The sequence below is a fragment of the Telmatherina bonti genome, assembly GCF_933228915.1.
Source record: "Telmatherina bonti genome assembly, chromosome: 20".
In the NCBI taxonomy this organism is placed as follows: Eukaryota; Metazoa; Chordata; class Actinopteri; order Atheriniformes; family Telmatherinidae; genus Telmatherina; species Telmatherina bonti.
Window position 1 is genome coordinate 14,818,640 of NC_136618.1, and position 21,467 is coordinate 14,840,106.

At 38.9% G+C, this 21,467-nt stretch overlaps 3 protein-coding genes across 4 annotated transcripts; 2 read left to right on the forward strand and 1 right to left on the reverse strand.

Moving 5' to 3' along the window:
• Positions 1-233: 233 nt before the first annotated feature.
• Positions 234-14,763, reverse strand: LOC306770539 (E3 ubiquitin-protein ligase MARCHF6-like). 2 transcript variants are annotated; one of them, XM_079259407.1, is made up of 26 exons: positions 14,696-14,763; positions 14,317-14,452; positions 13,055-13,154; positions 11,668-11,741; positions 10,749-10,892; positions 10,051-10,123; positions 9,794-9,962; positions 9,502-9,688; positions 9,022-9,083; positions 8,883-8,915; positions 8,705-8,756; positions 8,514-8,572; positions 8,337-8,417; positions 8,086-8,154; positions 6,259-6,333; positions 4,503-4,637; positions 4,125-4,345; positions 3,761-3,898; positions 3,398-3,620; positions 2,892-2,961; positions 2,509-2,690; positions 2,250-2,384; positions 2,025-2,114; positions 1,552-1,684; positions 1,218-1,353; positions 234-777 (listed from the first exon to the last, which is right to left on the reverse strand). In XM_079259407.1, the coding sequence occupies exons 2-26, from the start codon at positions 14,333-14,335 to the stop codon at positions 690-692; spliced, it is 2,748 nt and encodes a 915-aa protein (XP_079115533.1). In that variant the 5' UTR covers positions 14,336-14,452; positions 14,696-14,763; the 3' UTR covers positions 234-689. The 2 variants fall into 2 exon arrangements, with proteins under 2 accessions (XP_079115533.1, XP_079115532.1); XM_079259406.1 differs by lacking the exon at positions 14,696-14,763 and adding an exon at positions 14,527-14,666.
• Positions 14,764-15,345: 582 nt separating this feature from the next.
• On the forward strand, positions 15,346-16,745 carry LOC306770725 (carboxymethylenebutenolidase homolog; the record flags this gene model as incomplete). Its single annotated transcript, XM_079259626.1, has 7 exons — positions 15,346-15,407; positions 15,451-15,491; positions 15,609-15,825; positions 15,947-16,057; positions 16,132-16,274; positions 16,355-16,446; positions 16,566-16,745. 7 exons carry the CDS (start codon positions 15,346-15,348, stop codon positions 16,743-16,745), a joined length of 846 nt encoding a protein of 281 aa, XP_079115752.1.
• A 1,701-nt stretch (positions 16,746-18,446) lies between these two features.
• On the forward strand, positions 18,447-21,337 carry LOC306770527 (carboxymethylenebutenolidase homolog). The gene is made up of 6 exons (XM_079259390.1): positions 18,447-18,521; positions 19,124-19,338; positions 19,498-19,605; positions 19,689-19,831; positions 19,914-20,005; positions 20,122-21,337. The coding sequence occupies exons 2-6, from the start codon at positions 19,124-19,126 to the stop codon at positions 20,299-20,301; spliced, it is 738 nt and encodes a 245-aa protein (XP_079115516.1). The 5' UTR covers positions 18,447-18,521; the 3' UTR covers positions 20,302-21,337.
• The last annotated feature ends 130 nt before the right edge of the window (positions 21,338-21,467 follow it).

Sequence of the window (21,467 nt, forward strand, 5' to 3'; positions counted from 1 at the left end):
TAGTAGTTGCACAATTAATATACAAAGTTGGTCTAACCATTATGATTCTTTGCTGAACTTTCTGTGGTTCCTGGAAGTCTCAATGAGGATTTTATTGAACATTTTTAATTAATTACTATGGCATATAATCAGTTTTTGCAATGCAATTCCATAATTGTGTAATTTCATCTAAATCTTGAGACTTTATTTCATAAAAATCTTACTTTGTTGAGAACATAATGCAACACCATGGGTAAACTGTCATTTTGATTTAATAAATTATACATACACTTTTAAGATGTACAATGGTCATTGCATTTTTTCCACAACTGCCTTGTCATGGGACAAAGTCTGTGTTTAAAGTATTTACACATGTACAATTGTCAGGCAGCACTTTACAAAGCAAGGCATGAATGACAATACAGATGTTGGGCTTCATATCAAATCTTTACGTTCCTGCCAAACACCTTCTGTGTGAGATATTTCACGGTGGTTCCATGATAAGGACTGAAATACGTTCGTTCCCCTATCCCATCTTTCATGTGTATGAAAGGAAAGTGAACATCATCCATCAAATCCAAACAGATCCACAGAAGATTCAAAAGGATTGCTTTCCGTGGAATGAGTTGAAAATCAACAGATTGGGTACGGGATGCTGAGGGTGCACACAGGGTATTCAGTGCAAAAATGTGGCAAAGTGACGCGAAAATTTACTCTGCGACAGGGTTTGAGGTTGGGATTGAGTTTGATCTGCCAGATTTTCGCTCGTAGTTGACAAGTCTCTGGCCGACCAAGTACCTGCAAGGACAGAAATAAAAAAAATCAATTATATGCTTTTAGAATTTTGAGATAAAATGCCAATTTTTACTCTAAAAAGAAAATCTCAAGACAAGAGTTTTGAATACAAAAACTATCCCACTGGCAAAGACAATGGTTAAAACCAGATGTTTCAATAAAACATGTAAAACGAGTGTCCAAGTCTGGTCCTTAAAATCTTAAATCCCGCAATTTTTAGACGCATCTCTTCTCCAGCACATCTAAATCCAACAAATGGCGCGTTACCAGGCCTCTGCAGAGCTGAATGACGTGAGAATTCTGCCATTTGGTTTAGGTGTGTTGGAGATGGGATGCATCTCAAAGCTACAGAATAATAGATCTCGAAGACTGGAATTGGGCACCCCTGTTGTAAAACATGTAGCTTTCTATTGATCTATGGGTGAATGCTAAGAGATGCATACTTGTCATTCTTGATGTGTTCATAAAGGCGTTTGAACTGTCTGATCTGAAAGGAAAGGATGCCGATGAGCGACACCACCATCAACAGGAATGGGTAGATCCTTCTCTGCATGAGAATCTCCATCTCCGGGGTAACTCCTGCAAAACAAACCTTCCTTTAATCACTCATATACTGTAATAATTCAATTACAGTATTATTCAATTAAACAATTAGAAAAGAATTCATGTAAAAACAATGTGGGAGGGATAATGTGGTGATGGCGGCTAATCAGTGAAAACAATTACTGAAAAGAACAAAATCTTATCAAAAAGAATTACATGAGCTCAGACACTAACCTACAGCAGGGACCACCCCTGCAGCGATCACATATGGCACACACAGAGACAACAGTAGGACTGAGATGACGGGAGCCGCCAGTCTTCGGATGATGAACTGGAGATCAATATTGCGAATTCCATTGGCATAAACCTGAGGAGACGGATGAAGTTACGACCTCCTGTTGGGAAATCTCTGCCTTTTTTCTTGTTTCTTTTCACACAGCAAAACAAGCAGATATGTTTACACTTTGGCTCATATTCTAATTTAATACAGATTAACTATTAAATGAGTTACGTTACGTTTGGTTTTTTTTTTTTTTTTTAAGCTCAGGGGTTTATATCTAGACTTGCCTAGACTTAAAGTCCAAGCATGTCATCAGCAAGTTCATCAAAAAACAAAAAAAAACAACCCTTAGTCACAAGGGAAATTACTCAGCCTTAAAAAAAAAATAAAGAGAAAAATTGTGAGAACATCCATAAGAAAAATCTACCTGTTCAATAACAGTCTTCAGCCACCACTGGGGGCCCATGAGCGTGATGGCAGCAATGATTTTGGCATGGAGAACTCCAAGAGCCCAGTCCTGCAGGATAACCATGAATGATGAGCATCATTTTAAAAACTCATCAATGAATCATGAGATCTTTCCATTTTCTGCCAGGTAATGGTGTCAGAAAAACAAAAACAAAGCAAAAACCCAGAATGCGTGTGATCATACCTGCCAGGGATAAAACAAAGGCGTTTGGTCCAGAGGTACCCTGAGTGGGGCCACAATGACAAGTTCAAACAGCAGACCGAGTAGCAGCGGAATGACTCCAGCAACCAGAAGAGCCACAACAAGGGTCTTCAGGATCTACACAACAAGTCAGGATATATAATGAACAAAAGCACCAGTGGAGGAAACTGCATCATTGGTAAGAATTGATAAGAGCTTAAAGTTGACTATATTAATTCTATTTTACTCTGCTGATAGTCACCATGAGTGTCCATTCCTGGACTTTGTGCATGATCACAGTGCGTCCCTGCGGCATCCAGGCCAGCAGAACCGTGACTCCGCGGATAGAAAGCCAGCAGACGTACAGACCGCATGCTGCTGTGTACAGCTCATGGATTTTGGAATTTCCAGTCCAGAACGACATCAACCAGCGACCCGTGAAAACTGCAACACGCAAAACCAAAAAAAAAAACCCAATCATCGCCAGCTTTGTAGTGGTTGTAGAAAAAGAAAATTACAATTTTAGTTTAAAATAGATCAGAGAAGACCCACTTGACATATAAACACTGTGTAATTATGGTTTGGGTGTGGAACTACAGACTAGGAAATTATCCGTTAGTAAAGCTGCATGCAGCCACACCTCACCTGGTAGAGTTAGGCACACCAGACTGGCCACTAGCAGAGTGATGCACATGAACGCTATCAGCAACACAATCTAGAGAAAAATGGAAACATTTTAGAATAAAAACTCTTAACACATTTTATGATTAAACACTTTAGTTCACTTTTACACCATGTGCATGTTTAAATGATATTTTATTCACAACTTCTATAACGCTGTTGTAGCGTAGGCATAAAGAATGAAGCTTAAACCCTAAAAGGATGAAAGATGAGAGTAAAAGTTGAGGGGTATGGATCGGTAACTGGGGCTACCGGTAAATGCATTTCTCTCCTACACGACTAAAGAAAAAGAGGAGCAGTAAGATTTTTTTTATAACTCAAACGGCTCATGAAAGTCTATAAAATCTAATGAAAACATGAGAACATCTTGGAATTGAATGAAGTGCCATGTTTAGATGCAACATATCGTCTTCCTCAATATAACATTGGTCCTATGACAGCACAGCATGATTAACACCATGAGATCTCACCCTAAATGGGAAGCGGAGGGGTCGGTGGTAGGGCTGGAAACCCACTGGTCCCCCTTGCTGCAAGATGGCCTGATGAGCTGCATGCAGCCCCTCCCCAACTGCGGGGGCAGGGTTGTTGTTGTTGTTATGATGACCATGGGGAGGATTGTTGTTGTTATTATTGTTCACTGGCTGGTTGGCGTCATTGTCCTCCTGCTCGCCGAGAAGGTAGGAGTGGAGGTCTCTGCAAACAAAGGCAGGTTGTCCGTTACTCACAAGTTGTCATGGAAACAAACTCTAAAATGACTGGGTGAGTAAGATGCTGTGTATCATGGGGCACATAAGCAGAGCAAAAAATTTGAGTGTTGAAATGTGTTGGCTTACAGTAAATAGCCAGCGCTGACTGTCCAGGCTCTGACCAAGCCTTTGAGCCACTGGCGTGTGTGTCCCTGCTCCAGCAGAGCGGGAAGCACAACCTGAAGTAATAACAGCTCCAAAGACAGCTCACTGACAGGAGCATCACTGGGAGGAAGGAAGTAAAAAGGGTCAATGAAAACACAAGACTTTTGCTGTCTTATGTCAAGTTCAAATAACATCCAGCTGCACTGTTAGCATTATCTTTATTCCCCAAAATGTCCAGACCAGATGTAGGCATCCGGCTGAAAATGACTTTTTTTCACTTATCATTTCAGGAACTTAGCAACACTGTTTTAGTAGGAAGATTCCTATCATTTGTTTTGCAGATTACCTGTAGAGCATAACGTTGTATGGTAGGAAAGTCGGCATCAGTACTTTTATCAGCCTGATTGGCAGCCACAGCATGAGCAACACAATGGAGCCAAAGACCACCACAGACAGAATGAACCGTCGCAGGTGTCTGTAGATTGGCAAATGGATCATTTCCTGCACAGGGTTAAAATCTGGGTCGTTGAGGTTTCTCAAAAACCACAACACTCCAGGTCTCAGCACCTGATAGAGACACAAGGTATGTAAATTAAGAATGCAGCACAATATCTGCAAGTCTTTCTTTTTAAATCTAATCAGAAGCAAAGTCAGCCTTAGGGCCTCCAAATCAGACAAACTCTTCCCAAAACATGCTAAAAGTCAGTATTCAGTTTTGTCTCACCTCTCTCAGCAGAAGAATGAAAGACGCAAAGTAGAAGACATACACCATTCCCACAAGCCAGTGCAGGAACATGGTAGTACCCGGTGCTGATTTAAAACTCAGTTCTCTGTCCTTCAGAGAGGCATCAAACATTTCCTGCAGGATGAAAATAGTAAAACGTTCAATCAGATTTCACATAAATTTAATATTAGTGCCAGTTAAAGGTGCTTACTGGTAATCATTCAGTGTGGTCAAGAAATATAACATAAAAATTCTCTGAATAACATTTATATGTATAACATGAGGATAATAATCCGTATTAAAAAGTACACTAAGAATACTGTCATGTTTCTGCCTCGACTTAATACAACCCTGGCAAACTGCACTGAGTTATGGTCAAATCAACCTTTACTGCAGACAGATGAGTATATTTCTGCACTCAAAATGCTGCTAACAGACATGCTACAGTTCTGTCCGTGGATTTGCATGCTTCCCACTGCTGTGATTTTTAATGTTTAATCTTTACAGATCAACAAGAAAACCACTAAGAGCAGTGCATACTATACAGTCACAAAAGAAATAATTAGACCACTCTTGTGTACCAGTACTTCCTGTTCATATTTACTGCCTGGTACAACTAAAGGTACAGCTGTTTGGAAAACAAGGGTGGTCTAACAATTTTTTTCTACAGCTGTACATCATGCAGCCATAAAAACAGCCTTAAGCTGTTCTTGTTTAAACAACAGGCCTGCTTTTACCACCAGCACATTTCTTATCTTGGTTCTTATGACAAATTAATGGCTGTAGTGGGAAACAACTATTTAAATCTGCCTCTCAGGGCAAATACAGTATTACTAAACTTGAATTAACTGGACAATGGCTTTGCAGAATTAACAGTACACTTTTATTTCGAGGAATGCTTTCTCTTAGTCTGACACACTCAAACACACTAATCCAAGATTTCTTCTGGTGTTTCTTACAGTATAAAAACACAATCACACAACAAATAAAAAAACAACAACAACTTAATTTACACTACTGTCTCAAAATGCAAGTAAGCTATTGCATATTTAGATAAATCGCAACTTTGCAAAACACAAGCTCATTGAAGGCACCACATGTGGGATAAAATGTAGACCACTATAAAACCAGTTGATATTCTGAAAAGAAAGGCTGCAAAGCAGAAGGACAATGCTTTCCAGCCTTAACTCTACTCTACTTGTTTAGAAGAAGTTTGTTTAACATGCCTGACAGAACATCAATTGCTTTTCAATGACTTGGAAAATGTGCAAAGATCAGTTGGGGATAAAATTACAGAAAAGCTCAACTCTTTAATGTGTGGTAGGAAGGGTTAACACACACAATAGCCAAAACCTGGCTGACAATCAGAGACAAAGAGACTGACAGTTGCACATTACAGTAGCACATGGTACTCTCACTCTGCAGCCTGTGAACCAGGCTGTTCTCTGACTTTCTGTGTTGATGAATGCATTAGCTGTGTGAGCAACAGCATCTGGTTGAGTCTTTGTGCTGGACATTCACGCTAAAGCCACCTAAAAATGTTTTCCAGCAGAGCTTCTGCAGACTCCAAACTACCATGGCCACTGTGGCAAAGTGAATGAAAACAAATATTCCAAATATGCACTGAATTCTGCACTGATGATGTGTGGGGAGCAGGGATGTAAAATTATAGGACCTGAAAATCACTGAAAAGAGTAAAACAAGAATTTTTTTTTTTTTTAAAAAAGGAGGCATGAATAAGAGAAAAAAATCTTACTAAAGAGCAGATGTCAAGCCACCAGCCGCAGATCAATGGAAAAACACCAATCTCCACAACAACCAGCAAAGACACCTGTAATTGAAGTAGAGATTTCTCTCTTTAAAATGCAATGCCAAATATGCAATCTATAAAGGGTCAAAACATATGTTTAATTTTAGTGAGACTGCCTTCGTCACAAGTTCTGTGAATTTTTTGCAGAGAAACAAGCTCCTGTAAACAATATGGTTCCCCATCTAATTAGTTCCTATTATTACGTACAGTGGTTACAAGAAGTATTCAGACCCCCTTAAATTTTTCACTCTTTTTTCATTTACAGTCATTTACAAGTTGAAATGCAGCGAGACTCCAATAATGGTGTAGAACCATTTCAAGGACGATCAAAAGAAATAAACGCCTGAGTTAAATATAATAACGTCACGTCACAGCAAATATGTACAGCCATGTGATAGTTCACTTTCCTTCATTATTAAATTTGCAAAAACATCTACACTATGTGTTTTTCTGTCAAAATGTGGTTCTTTGTGTACATTAATGAGAAAAAGGATCAACTTAAATGATTCTGACAAATGGATGCAAAAGTCTGAATACTTTCTGCACCCAGTTTAAAAGTGCATGACTAACACTGTGGATTTGGCAGAGTAACTTTTGCTAACAGCGCTGCTACTTATCTTGGCAGAAACACGAATGAAACAGGTTGCAAAACTCTGAAATTTCTAAATAATGAAAATAAGTCTGCCTCTGAAAACATTCTATTAATGCATGTCACCATGAGATCAACATAATCTAAAAACAGAACAGCAACTTTGTGTCACACAAGATTATCTCTATATTATACAGAGGTGGGCTTGGGTCTGGAGAACTCAATTGCAAGTCCCCAGTTAATGCTGGGCGGACGCTGTGCGATTTTAGAAATCTGACTGTCGGGGAAATGCGCCCACTGCACGGCCGGGTTTGTCCCTCGTACTCTATTTGACCCTACGACATGTGTACTCATACTGTACGACTGCTGTCAGCCACGATTATTGACAACCACGACGACTTGTCGGCGTCAGTCGGTGTGTGACGGCACGACGTGCTCGAGTGTGAACAACGAAAACAAAGGTTCCTAGTTCCTATGACAACCACAGCGTGCCTGACAACAAGATGGCGAGCAGGCAGCAAGTTGTTGCGTTTGTGTGCGCTGTCTTGTGCGCTGAAACAAAAAAAAAAAAAAAAAAGAAAACCTCGTGTTCTCTCTATAGCTCTACTAATCTCTCTTCTAGCAGCTGCGTCCACCGCACACGTCTGAAGTTGGGGTTGCCCGTCATGGTTTAAAGCTCCACCGGCGTCTTCTGCGCAGATGCGAACGTAGAATCGTGACGTAACACCACTCACACTGTACGAGCGACGGCGAAAATTTCTGACAAGTCAGAAGTTTGATCGGAAGGTCGCAGCATCATCGTTAGAACTTAGCAGCAATTAATCCTTCCTTGTGAGTGTTCTCACACTGTACGGCTCACGACCTCCCGACCGACGCTACGATGTTTCCACGATGACGCAGCGTGGTCTGCGACAGCAAAATCGTGGTGAAGTCGCCTCAAAATCGCACAGTGTCCGTCCGGCATAACGGAGGTGAACCACGGTGGACCCAGCTGCTTGTCAGACATTGTAACATGACTCTATTACATTTATAGATGGGTCTATTGCATATCTCAATTTCCCAATTTGGATAAATAAAGTAAAATTATTCATTATTATTAAAGGTTGTCATTTCTGTGTACCTCCACCAAGGTCATTGTCTACAGGGGCAACAACAAACAACAAGGAATCAGAAGTGCACGTTACCTTGACAACAATATAGCAGACTCCAAGAAGACGGCGGGAACGTTGGAACCGGACGAGAGCAGCCAGTCCCTAAGACAGCCATTAAGGATCAATACTGTACACATAGGCGCCAATCTACATCTAAATGAATCCAAAAAGTGTTTCTGCTTGCATTATAACCGGGATCATAACACACATGCACAGCGCTGTCACATACTGAATAGATTAAAAACACATCTGAGGTTTATTTATCTTGTTCGGCAAAAGGATACATGGCACAAGATGAGTGTCATGGCTAGCAGTATGTAGCCAACAATTGTTGTGATTAAGCCCTCAAAGTGAGAAGCTTGAACCTAAAATAAAGAACATTTTATTCAATAAAATAAAAAACACATATTGAAATCCATACTTGCATTAAAAAAGGTGAAGTGATTAAACTGGTGCCTTACATATTCCTCAAAGCCAAGACCAACAACAGAGAAGTGCCCAATGTGGTAAGGACAAAATGCTAAAAAACAGAAAGATATTTGTAACCGCGGCAGTGCGCAAGTTATAAATCTGTCTTTAATACGATGAAGACAACAAGAAATTCACTGTTTAATTTGATGTTTGTGCACTCTCTTGGTTTTAGTCTACTCACCAAAGACCAGGATAAAAAGTGTGTTAAGAGACACCACCCAAAACACATGCTCCTGTAAGACCAAGACAACAATCTTCAACTCAAATAATAAAGTGTTAAGACTGTCATAGTTTTAATACCACAAAAATAATCATTTGTGACATCAGAGTGGACAAAATTGACAGACATTCGGACTTACCAAAAACACCAGTGAACCATCCAGGCCTAGCATCTAAGTAGGAAATGAAAATACCTCAAATTTAAATTTGAACGGACGTCCTCTCACCCTTACAAAGTTGTAAATGGTATAAAGTGGGAAACAAATGTCACATTCTTACCCTTTCCCAGGTGAGCTCCTCTGCAGCTCTGTCCCATTCCAAAGCATTCCAGTTCATGTCATCTACAACAACATGCCAACATAGTTGCACTTATACGAACCAGAAACTTAAAACATGATTATAAAATGCTTCAAGAAATCTGAAATTAGTTGATTCATTAATCTGAAGTGACAAATGACAGCTGGAATTACATTTAATACCATGACAAATTATTACTAGGCTTGTTTTATTTGCCTGCTGCAAACTGTGTCCATGAAAAATAATAATAATGGTGTGCTAATGTTAGCATTTTGACATGTCGTTCATCATCCTCTGCTTCAGCAAATAAGGCTGCTGTGGAAACTGTCTGCAATAATGTCAGTAGTACACTCTATTCTTCAGGTTCTCAAAAAACAGATGGCTGAATCTAGGTTTCTTTAAACCAAATGGACTGAAATGGACCTAAATATTAAATTTATATTAAATAAATCCTATTCCAACCTTGGGCGCCATTGTTAGGGTCCGCATCTTCAGCAGCTGCTCCCTCTTCTTCTAAGTCTGGGTCTTCAGCTTGGTCTGGGGGTACATCAGGGGGCTCAGGCTCTGCCTCATTCTGGGCTGGAGGATCAGCAGGGCCTGGCTGAGCTGCAGGAGGCTCATCAGCTGCTCCTTGGCCCGCAGCTTGTGCCTTAAAGCAAGAAAACACAATGTTTAGCTTTAATTAAGACAAAACTCAAGGCACTGCTCCTCAGTTGACAGTGCCCTTTATGTTATGAAAAGTCAAGATATGTACCTCATTGGCTTGTCCAGCCAGGTTGGGTGGTGGTGGCTGGTGCTGCTCTAACCACTGAGGGGCGCCGCCATGGACTATCTGTTCTCTCAGCCAGACTAGACTGATAAATGCACACAGAGTGCAGGTGACAACGAAGCAACCCTGTAAGCAGTCTGCAAGCAGGTTCTCTCTGAAGGACACAACAGAAACTATGTCAGCATTCAAAAGCACTGAATTATTGACATAGCTCTAATGCTGGGAAAACTGTTCTCACTTACGTTGAGAGCATGTCCAATGGCAGTGTCAGTAGAGAGCTCACAGAGCCGGTAAAAAGACACTTGTAGATGCGACCTATGATAAAACAACCATTGTAATATATTATTGTTACTAAAAACACATTATATAAATTGTAAGACTGTGACGATATGCTTTTGTCCCGATTCGATTCCGATTTTTTGGGTGCTGATTCGATTTTAATTGCGATTCTCACAATTCTCTTATATTCCCGATTTTTGGAGATTAAAAACAAAATAAATGTATAAAACTTATTTTTTGGCTTGTCATTTTTCTTGATTTCAATTAGAAAAAAACAACACAGTTGCCAGATCATCATTCTGCTGCTATGATGCCCATGATGACAAGTAAAAAGATCAATAAAAACAATAAAAATGACAAAAATTTTAGAATAGATTATTTGTTTGAAAAAAAAAAAATCGATTTTTTAACAAAAAATTGATTTTAAAATTGTGAAGCAAAAAAATCCCGATTTTCAATTTTTCGATTAGATTTTCCCACCCCAAATAAATTGCCATATAAAAAATCTCTAAAGTCAAACAAATTGGTTACTTAAATTAAATGATTAATAAATTTAACAAAAAAGTAATTTTTCAGATGAAATTGTGACAGATGTAACCCTGTATTTGTGAGTTAATCCTGATGGCCATGACGGTACCTTATGTTAGTGGATCCTACTTACATGCAGTGAGGGGAACCACTCCAAGCCATGCAAAGGCAACCAGTGTGTAATGGAACCAGTAGCGGATGGCTGTGCCCACACTGGTCAGCAAGCCTGCGCAGATGTCCTGAATGGGAAGACGTGAGGGCATATCTGGGGAGTAGACTGAAACGGAGAGGTAAAGAGAGTGGAGACGGAATCATTCAAATTTTGGTTTAATCAACAAGAGAAAATCAGATCATGACAGAGAATGTAGACGATTAGTGTCTCTCCTAGCTGCTTGGCATTGGGGTAGTGGTGGCCCGGCTAATGGTATATGACAGCAGGGGTGGGAGGAACTATCTGTTCTCTGAGCCAATCGAGAACAGTAGGGGTGTGACAATATGCTTTTGTCCCGATTTGATTCTATTCTGAATTTTTGGGTGCCGATTCGATTTAAATTGTGATTCTCACAATTCTCCGATATTGCTGATTTTTGGAGATTAAAAACAAATATATAAAACTTTTTTTTTTTGCTCGTCATTTTTCTTCATTTCAATGACGAAAAAAACAACACAGCAGCCAGATCATCATTCTGCTGCTATAATGCCCAAGAAGACAAGTAAAAACATCAATAAAAAAACAATAAAAATACCCAAAATTTTATAGTACATTCATTTTATTTATTTGAAAAAGAAAAAAAAGATTTTTTAACAAAAAAAAAACAACATCAATTTTAAAATTGTGAAGAAAAAAATTCCGATTTCTGATTTTTCGATTCGATTTCCCCACCCCTAGAGAACAGTGTGGTTTAATAAAAAATTAACTTGACTTTCTGGGGAGAGTGAGAAGCCACCTTAATATGACGGTAGGGGGAACACTGATGATCAATCATTGCCTCATGTCACTGCTAAACTGGAACATTGTAAGGTGAACACTATTTTAGTGGATGTGGACTTACTTGGTGTGAAAGCAAATCTGTGCTTGCATAATTCACAGTACTCCTTCCTGCTGTGCTTCAACCACTGGACCAAACTGCAAAGTGACAATTAAATGTTTTACATTAAAAACAGACTGTCCCATGTCCTGACTTTTTGTATGATTTATGTACAATATTCATGTTGAAAACCAGGTTCTCACAGAGATTAACAAAGAAAGAGACTATTTGTAATAATAAGATAAGCAACACCCTTGCCCACATGATGAACAGTAATATTAAAGTAGTCATTACATGAGCTGATTGCAGCAATAAACTAGCTTTAAACAACCACAATGGTAGATTTACACAGACCATGCTTAAAAGCAACATAAATAAATCAAAGTTCCAACTGTGCCTCAATGTCAAATCAATTTTCATTTCTCTCCCTCCCCTCAAGCCAAGCTGAGGGGAACTTAACTCGGTCTGAACATGAATGCATGCGGCACAGCTATACGATCCAGACACAAGTATCTGAATTTTAATTACCAGTACTACAGATCAATCCAGGTCTAGCCTGCGACTCTGCTCGAGGGATTTTCATTTACCTGACACTCTTGTACAGACTGATACGTACAGGACACACAAGACAGATGAAAATACAACATTCCCCAAAATACTTGCCAGGCCCGGTTTTGTTTTCACAAGACTAATTTAACATCTAAGGCCAACAATTGTAAATAGTGTGTGGTAAGTGAAAGAAGATATGCCTGTACTCCAGCCCTTTCATTATTCTTCTGCTACATTAGCTATTCAAGCACTACAGAAAAAAATCACACTGCAACTTATTCTTAGCAATCACATTTACTTTCAAACCACATTTTCTCCCCTATAGAGTTGGAATTCCAGCTTTAAGATTACTTTGGATTTCCACAAGTGAGACTATTTGCACTCAACTGTAATAATCTTATTAACTCTAATTGGTAATCTATATATAAACACACTGTTTTGAACTCAAGTCTGGATTTCCACATTTAAACTAAAATTAAAAATAACTTAAGTAACAAGATTCTTCTTAAAAGAAACCAAGTAGACTATTATTTTATGTACATGATGAAATAATCAGTTTGGAAAAAAGTCTGAAACTTTTCAAATAGTGACAGTAAATAACAAACCAACACACATCAGATTCACTTACTGAGAAGTAAATCTGCAGCACAGCAAACTAAGAACCCGGGTTAACCAATGCAACAAGTTAACAAGTTCTCAGCTTTAATCAGCAAGGTCAATGGTCAATTTGTAATCATGTAAAATATGTATTCACTTTTATATAAAGTTCAACATTTAGCAGAAGTGTCTGTAAAGACACTTACTTTGCAAGGTCACATTAATAATGTCCACCAATGAACAAGAACATGATTGACACACTTACCATTCCTGGTGGATAAACTTGATACTGCCAGTGCAGACACATGGGTGGTACAGGGGTTTGTCTGGGGTCCCCTCAGAGCGGCAGACACGACAAATATCCGCTGATCACATGCACACACACAAAACAAAAACAAACATGCAACATGTGATTACAATAGCCATTGCCAAAGTTCAAACACACGATATACATAAATTTGAGTATCAAGAAAGCAAAGTTTATGATAAGGGCATTATTTATTAATAATCTTTACTCATCCAAATGACATCAGATTAGTGAACTGAGCAAAAATGTCCCATTTCTCTTATTTTTCAACATCTGATAAAGATGAATGGCCCTACAGCCTACACTCTTTTCATGAATATAAACTTTGAATGATTGCCAATTTTATATTATAGTAATAGTATAGAAATGAATAATGAAAGCCAAACAAATCATTAAAATAATCTGATCCTTGAGTGTGAAAGATGTTCCTGTAGCAGCTGCTGGAAGTGGTACCTGACCATTTCAAGAGCACCAAACAAACCCAAGAGGATCTGATTGTGATATAAAAAATATTCAGTAAAAAGGGTCTACTACACATACATCCATTTTAGTTGCTTTCTCTAATTTTTTGAGTACTGGAATGAAAAAAGAGAAGCTTCAACAGGTATCTTAAGGACATATCAACTCACTCAAGACACTTGAAATTAGACCTGATCTCATTCTGGAAATTGTTAGGTAATACCAGGTTATAGGAAAACTGGAGACCTCTGGTCTGATCTGTAAAGACGTGTTGAACTAGATAATGGACAACTTTTCTCAATCTAAACAGTATCCACCTGCTGCAAAGACAAAACGAAGAAAACAGCACCAAAGCATTTAACTGTATTGACGCAGATCTTTTGAGTAAATTTACTTTGCTATATAACCCCACCAAGCTAAAGGATATACAACAGGAGATTGATGACATCACCAGTGACTTCTGGTCTTTTCTATCATCCCAACTTCACTGCTGTTACAATGATTTCCGTCATCGTGTTCGACTTGGCTACGAAAATAACATTTAACTGTAATCTACTGTCCTATAGACCTTACTTTACAGTATAATAACCTATAGACCTTACTTTACAGTATAACAACCTATAGACCTTACTTTACAGTGCAATAACAAGCTATGCTAATCAACCCAGTAAACCATTAGCAGGCCAACTCAACAGCAGGCTTGGTTCATGCGAACATCTTTGTAGATCTCACCAACAACGAGACACAAACATGAAGCTTACCTTCTTCGGCAGTCTCCATGTTAAAGGTTAAGCATCTGCCACTTTCTCTTTTAGGAGAACCTTGTACGATGAACCCATCCACGAAACAGGCGTATTGGTTGGCTAGCTATGCTAAGCTAGCGAGACTTCTGTATCCCTGTATGTCGGACACATTGGCAGTCAGAAAATGGTTTCCCCACAGATTAACAGATAAGCGTTTGTTTCGTTTACCAATCAGACTCCTTTACGTCTCGTTAGTGCTTGCTGATATTCAAAGTGTATATAATTTACTTTGTAAGTTAATATGAAACAGTATATCAGAGGAACGTTACATTCTGTGTGCTGCTAAAACGACAGCTTGTACCTCGGTGACAAATGGTTAGCTACAAAACTGACTTACAACGCATGCGCTCACATCACCCGTCAGCTCCTGTCACAACAGCTTTTTTTCTGTACAGAGGTTCGATATTAACGACAGCAAAATGTCCTCAACAACAAAAACTCAATATGTGTGGAGTTCCTTTTACATATTTTTCCGTCAAACGACTAATTGCTTGTTTAGTTATTCGATTTCACGACTAATCTGGTACAAGTACTCCAAATTTCTAAGACTTTTCTCGATGATGGTTTTAAATGGTACTGTATGTTAACAGTGACATCTACAGGTTGCTAGTAGCAACAGTTTCTTAAAGTGACACTGCTCACTGTTAACTAACTGTAAAAATAAATGTTATTTCACCGATCCACTAAACATATCATAAGGTGTGTTAAATAGGCCTTTGTGATGATCATAAGATGACTGGATCCCATAATGCGAAACGGCGCCGTGGCTTAGATGGTCAATCCGCCTGGCTAGTAAACAGGAGATCCTGGGTTCGAGTCCCAGAAGTACGTTTTCCCAGCGGCAGAAAGACCAACGATCCGAAAACTTGCGTAAGTTTTCAATACCACTCCATCTGCAGCACGGGATGAACTGACTTTATATCAAGTCCATACCGTGAGGGTAATTGATGTGATAATGTAAAAATCGGATTCCTCTGTGCATCTACAATGGAACGGAGCCGCATGGAGCTCATGAAGAGTGGTTTAGTTTCAAGCAGAAACGCTTCCGCGTAATTTTTGACACGTGACAAACTTTGCACTTGCTTCTCCTAGTTTTCCAGCTCTACGAGTCACAGGGAAACCAGAGAATTACGGTATGTCTCTGATGTTAAGGAAAAGATTTCGAAGAGCGCAATTCGAGTTTGGCTTCAAAGAGTTACAGCTACAATTACAAATTTCGTTGCTTTTGTGTACGTTTATTGTGCAAGAAGTGATCTTAAATGAAGACAAGCCGTGCCCCTGTGACATTGGTGATCGCATTGAATATGGAGGGCTTGGCCACGAGGTCCAAGTAGAGCACATCAAAGCATATGTGGTGAAACCCCCATCTGTGTCTGACAAAGCCGTCATCGTCATTCAGGACATCTTTGGGTGGCAGCTTCCCAACACTAGATACATGGCTGATATGTTGGCTGCCAATGGATACATGTGTGTAAAATTCTATACTTAATTCTAAATACCAATGCATGAAGTCAGTTGAGGTCTGAGTCTATACTTGGTAATGAAGTGGATGTTTTATATTTGTGTCTGCTTGTGTTTCACTGAGCAGTGCTATTTGTCCCGACTTCTTTCTCAATAAGGAACCATGGAGTCCAGCTCGGAACTGGTCAAAATTCCAGGAATGGTACGAAGATAAAGACCCAACTAAGATTAACAGTATGTATTTATTTATTGGCTCGCAAACCTGACATCCACTTTCTGATTTCTGGACTGTGACCAACATTTCCTCCTCAGAGAGGTGGACGCTGTGCTCAAGTTCCTGAAGGAGCAGTGTGGGGCCAAACATATTGGAGCAGTGGGTTTTTGCTGGGGGGGAGTTGTTACACATTATCTGGCCTTACAATATCCAGAAGTCAAAGCTGGAGTTTCTGTTCATGGTAAGCCATTCCAACAACAGAAAACCCAGTATCATTTATTTTGAGTTGGCTTTAATCTAGTTTAATGTGATATGTTGCAGGAATAGCTCAGGAAAGAGAGGACGCATACGAGCTTAAGAGCCCAACTCTGTTCATTTTTGCTGAGAACGATTTTGTTATCCCTCTGGACCAGGTTAGAATAAAGTTGATCAGTTTTTGTTGGTACTTTTTTTGTTTTCTATTTCATGATGGGAACATCAGCAACATTTCCAACTAAAGTTCATAATTTAATTGTCTCGAAACACATTTCAGGTTCGAGCCTTGGAAGCAAATCTAAAGGAGAAATGCGCTGTGGACTACCAGGTGAAAATATTTCCCAATCAGACTCATGGCTTTGTATACCGCAAGAGAGAGGATATCAACCCTGCTGAAAAACCCTACATCCAAGAAGCCAGGACTGACATGCTCAACTGGCTCAACAAGTACATTTAAGATGGTCTAGAAATGATGCAAGTTATGCTGGAGAAACAAAAAGTGCTTTAAAATAATCTGTAAGAACATTGTGGACGCACATTGTGATTTTGTTATGTAGAACAATGGTCTTATTAAAAGTGATGCATTTCTGCAAGTAGCAGCAAACTGTGGATGCAGTCTGTTGTGTTGGGTTACAGTCAAATGTAAAAAGAAAAAAAAGCCTCCCCTCATCTATTCATGAGCTCCACTAATAAAAAAATAAAATAAAAATCATGCGGTGAGGGAAAGATTACAGGAAAAGCTCTAGATGACTGTTCTGCAATGAGAGTGTGACTACCTACTATAATGGAAGCTTGCATGACTGAAACCAAAGCCTTTCAATCAACATGTTTTAAGTGCTTTCTGCTTCATTGCATGTAATCTTGTTACATGTTCATCAGCATTACACGATATTACTTTTTAAAATTAAAACTAATTACATGCACTGAAGTAAATCTTTTTCATGTGGGTCTTCATTTAACCCACAACTGCAAGATAAATATAATATAATGTATACCTTCTTTAAAGCCAAAGTTTTGCGATCCACAACTGTGATTGTGACTGGCATCAATTCCATAGTAGTACATTTTAAACGGCTGTTATGGCTGCTGCTTATGTTTCAGAGTAATTTTGATCAGAAATCCATCTTCTAGCTACTCTGTCCTTTTCAGGGACCCTCAGGGAGCTGTTCCCACCTGTGAATCGTTGAGAGGCAGAGTACATCCCAGACCTATGGACTGTCCATTACAGGGACTCCAGGTAACCTGGCGTGCTTGGTTTTGCAATGTAGGAGGAAGCCTGGGTAACTACACAGAAGTTGGGAATCTTCCTCAAAAAACCAAAGTTAAGCAGCCAAATCCTTTAAGACCATGAACACCATTAGAATGTAATTAACTTAATATTTGCTAAAGGCGAGCTATTTGTATAAGTGTTTAAATATATGTGGAATAAAAACCTTTTTAATATTTTCATGTCATGTGTTAGAGCAACTGTGAATTTGAGTCTGGAAATGTCAACAGACTTAAATTTTATTGTGACTTTGGGACTTTTAACAGCTTGGACATTTTATACCAGATGATAAATAGCAATATGCTGTGTGGTTTGGACATGGAACTCTGCTAAGTTCCAAAACACTGTAAAAAAGTTCAGATGCTAACGTTGAAGAGCACATCTGACTTGGTCTTAAGCAGGATACTCAGAGGGGCAGATCAAGATTAGCAATCTTTACATCTTTTAGGACATTAAGATGGCACAAAAAAACTTAGAGCAGATACTGTACATGAATGTTCTCAGTTCACATACTCTATCAGTGATCTTGTCATTTATCGAAAATGTACCTTTGTCAAAATGCGACTTTGGCCATATAGTTAAGGTTTTGTTGCGGTTTAGTTAGTCAGAATGGCTTGTCCAGTACACAAGAGATCGTGGGTTCGATTCCCAGCCTTTTTAGCTGTGTCAGAAAGACCTACCATCGGAGATCTTGCGAAAGTTTTTCATTTCACTCCGTCTGCAGCCATATCCAGGGATAAACTGACTATATACGGATAGTAGCGTGAAGCTAATTCATCTAAGAAAGTAAAAACTGATCTCTTTCTGGACTTTGCAATGGTAACTGTAGAAAAGTAGACTTTAGTTTGAAAGTTTCCGCAGGAACGTTTCCGCTTAGTTTTCATCACGTGATCAACTTTCCCCAAACTGCACTTACTTTTCCTTGTTTCCCAGCTCTTCCAATCACGGGAAAACCAGAGAAATACGGTATGTCTCTGATCTTGACAAAGGGATTTCGATCAGCATATAACTAGTCTAGTTTCAGGCGAAACGAGTTTGTTTTCAAAAGGTTACAATAACAAGCTGCTTTGCTATTGTGCACATTTATTTGTGTACGATGCAAACCTTTACCCGTGGAAAATCAGTAATTGCGTAGCTGTATTTCTTTTCTCCTTCCCTTGATGTCTTCTCTCTCTTTCAGACAATTAAATATTTTTCTTTAATAGCATACATTAACGACATTAGTTACTTTTATTCACATATATTTCATACAATTTAATATGATCGGAAACTCAAATACAACAAGGGTCTCTCAGAATAATACTTCTACGGGCCTTTTTCCCCCAGTGCATATCAGTTCCTTTAAGACAAGCCTTTTTGCTCTTTTCCCCCTGAACATTAATAATAAACAACTACATACATACACACATACATTCATATATGTGTGTATGTATGTATATATATATATATATATATATATATATATATATATATATATATATATATATATATATAGTATATTTATAGATTTATACATTTATTTTTTATGCTCATCCAACCAACTTTCTTACCTGTTTCTGTGTCAGTAGATGGCAAATGAAGACAAGCCGTGCCCCTGTGACATTGGTGATCGCATTGAATATGGAGGGCTTGGCCACGAGGTCCAAGTAGAGCACATCAAAGCATATGTGGTGAAACCCCCATCTGCGTCTGACAAAGCCGTCATCGTCATTCAGGACATCTTCGGGTGGCAGCTTCCCAACACTAGATACATGGCTGATATGTTGGCTGCCAATGGATACATGTGTGTAAAATCCTATACTTAATTCTAAATACCAATGCATAGGGTTATAATTGATGTCAGAGTCTGAAATTAGTAAGGAAATTACTGGCACAACCAATAATTGTCTTTGTTTATATTTGTTTGTTTTCCTCCCTTCTCCTGCTTGTGTCCACTGAGCAGTGCTATTTGTCCTGACTTCTTTCTAGGTAAGGAACCATGGAGCCCAACTCATGACTGGTCAAAATTTCAGGAATGGCTCGAAGATAAAAAACCAACCAAGATTAACAAGTATGTTTTTGGTTTTTTTTTTGGCTTGAGTGTATGACATCCACTTTCTGATTTCTGGACTGTGACCAACATTTCCTCCTCAGAGAGGTGGACGCTGTGCTCAAGTTCCTGAAGGAGCAGTGTGGGGCCAAACATATTGGAGCAGTGGGTTTTTGCTGGGGGGGAGTTGCCACACATCACCTGGCCTTACAATATCCAGAAGTCAAAGCTGGGGTTTCTGTTTATGGTAAGAGCCATTCCAACAACAGAAAACCCAGTATCATTTATTTTGAGTTGGCTTTAATCTAGTTTAATGTGATATGTTGCAGGAATAGTTCGGGAAAGAGAGGACGCATACGAGCTTAAGAGCCCAACTCTGTTCATTTTTGCTGAGAAGGATGACGTTATCCCTCTGGACCAGGTTAGAATAAAGTTGATCAGTTTTTGTTGGTATTTTTGTTTTCTATTTCATGATGGGAACATCAGCAACATTTCCAACTAAAGTTCATAATTTAATTGTCTCGAAACACATTTCAGGTTCGAGCCTTGGAAGCAAAACTGAAGGAGAAATGCGCTGTGGACTACCAGGTGAAAATATTTCCCAATCAGACTCATGGTTTTGTCCACCGCAAGAGAGAGGATATCAACCCTGCTGAAAAACCCTACATCCAAGAAGCCAGAACTGACATGCTCAACTGGCTCAACAAGTACATTTAAGAAGGTCTAGAAATGATGCAAGTTATGCTGGAGAAACAAAAAGTGCTTTAAAATAATCTGTAAGAACCTTGTGGATCATGTCGCATTGTGACTTTATGTAGAACAATGTACTTATTAAAGGTTATGCATTTCTGCAAGTAGCAGCAAACTGTGGATCTTTTGTGTTGGGTTACAATCAAATGTAAAGAGAAAAAAAAGCCTCCCCTCATCTATTCACAAGCTCCACTTTTGTTTCCAAAGATTACAGGACAAACTCTAGATGACTGTTCTGCAATGAGAATGTGACTACCTACTATAATGTCAGCTTGCATGGCTGAAACCAAAGCCAATTAATGTAGTCTCAAGTGCCTTTGATGCCTTATTGCATTTAATCTCACTACATGTTTATTACCATTACAAGATATTACTGTTTAATTATTGAAAGACTAATATACACAAAAGTAAAAGATTTTCTTGGCCTGATCATCCCCCGTGTTTTTCAACCACTGTGCTGTGGCACACAAGTGTGCCTTGACAGATTGTCAGATGTGTCATGGGATATCTTATTCGTTATTTTGACTATTGGCTGCATAATTTTTCAAAATATTTTCTTTTTATGGTGTGCCCTGTGATCTTTTCACTGAAATGATGTACCTAGGCTCAGATAAGGTTGAAAAACACTTAATCCACAATTGCACATTAAATGTAATTTATACCTTCATTAAAGCCAAAGTTGTGTCTGCAAACTGTTCTATTCAATAGTAGTAGATTTCAAACAGGTGTTATGGCTGCTGCTATGTTTCAGGGTAATTTTGATCAGGAATCCATCCATCTATCCTGTTCAGGGACCCACAGGGAGCTGTAAAACTAAGAATCGGTGAGAGGCAGAGCGCATCCTAGAACAGTAAAATGTCCATTATGGACGGGGACACAAGGTAACCTAGCATGCTTGATTTTGCACAAGGAGGAAGCCTGGGTAACCACGGAGAAGTTGGGAATCTTCCTCAAGAAAACAAGAGTTAAGTGACTGAATCCTTTATAAATAATGACCATTAACACCATTAGAATGCAGTAGACTTGATATTTGCCACAGCTATTTATATAAGTGTGTAAATATATGTGGAATAAAAAAACTTTACTATTTTCACATTTTGCGTCAGAACAATTGTGAATTTGAATCTGGAAAT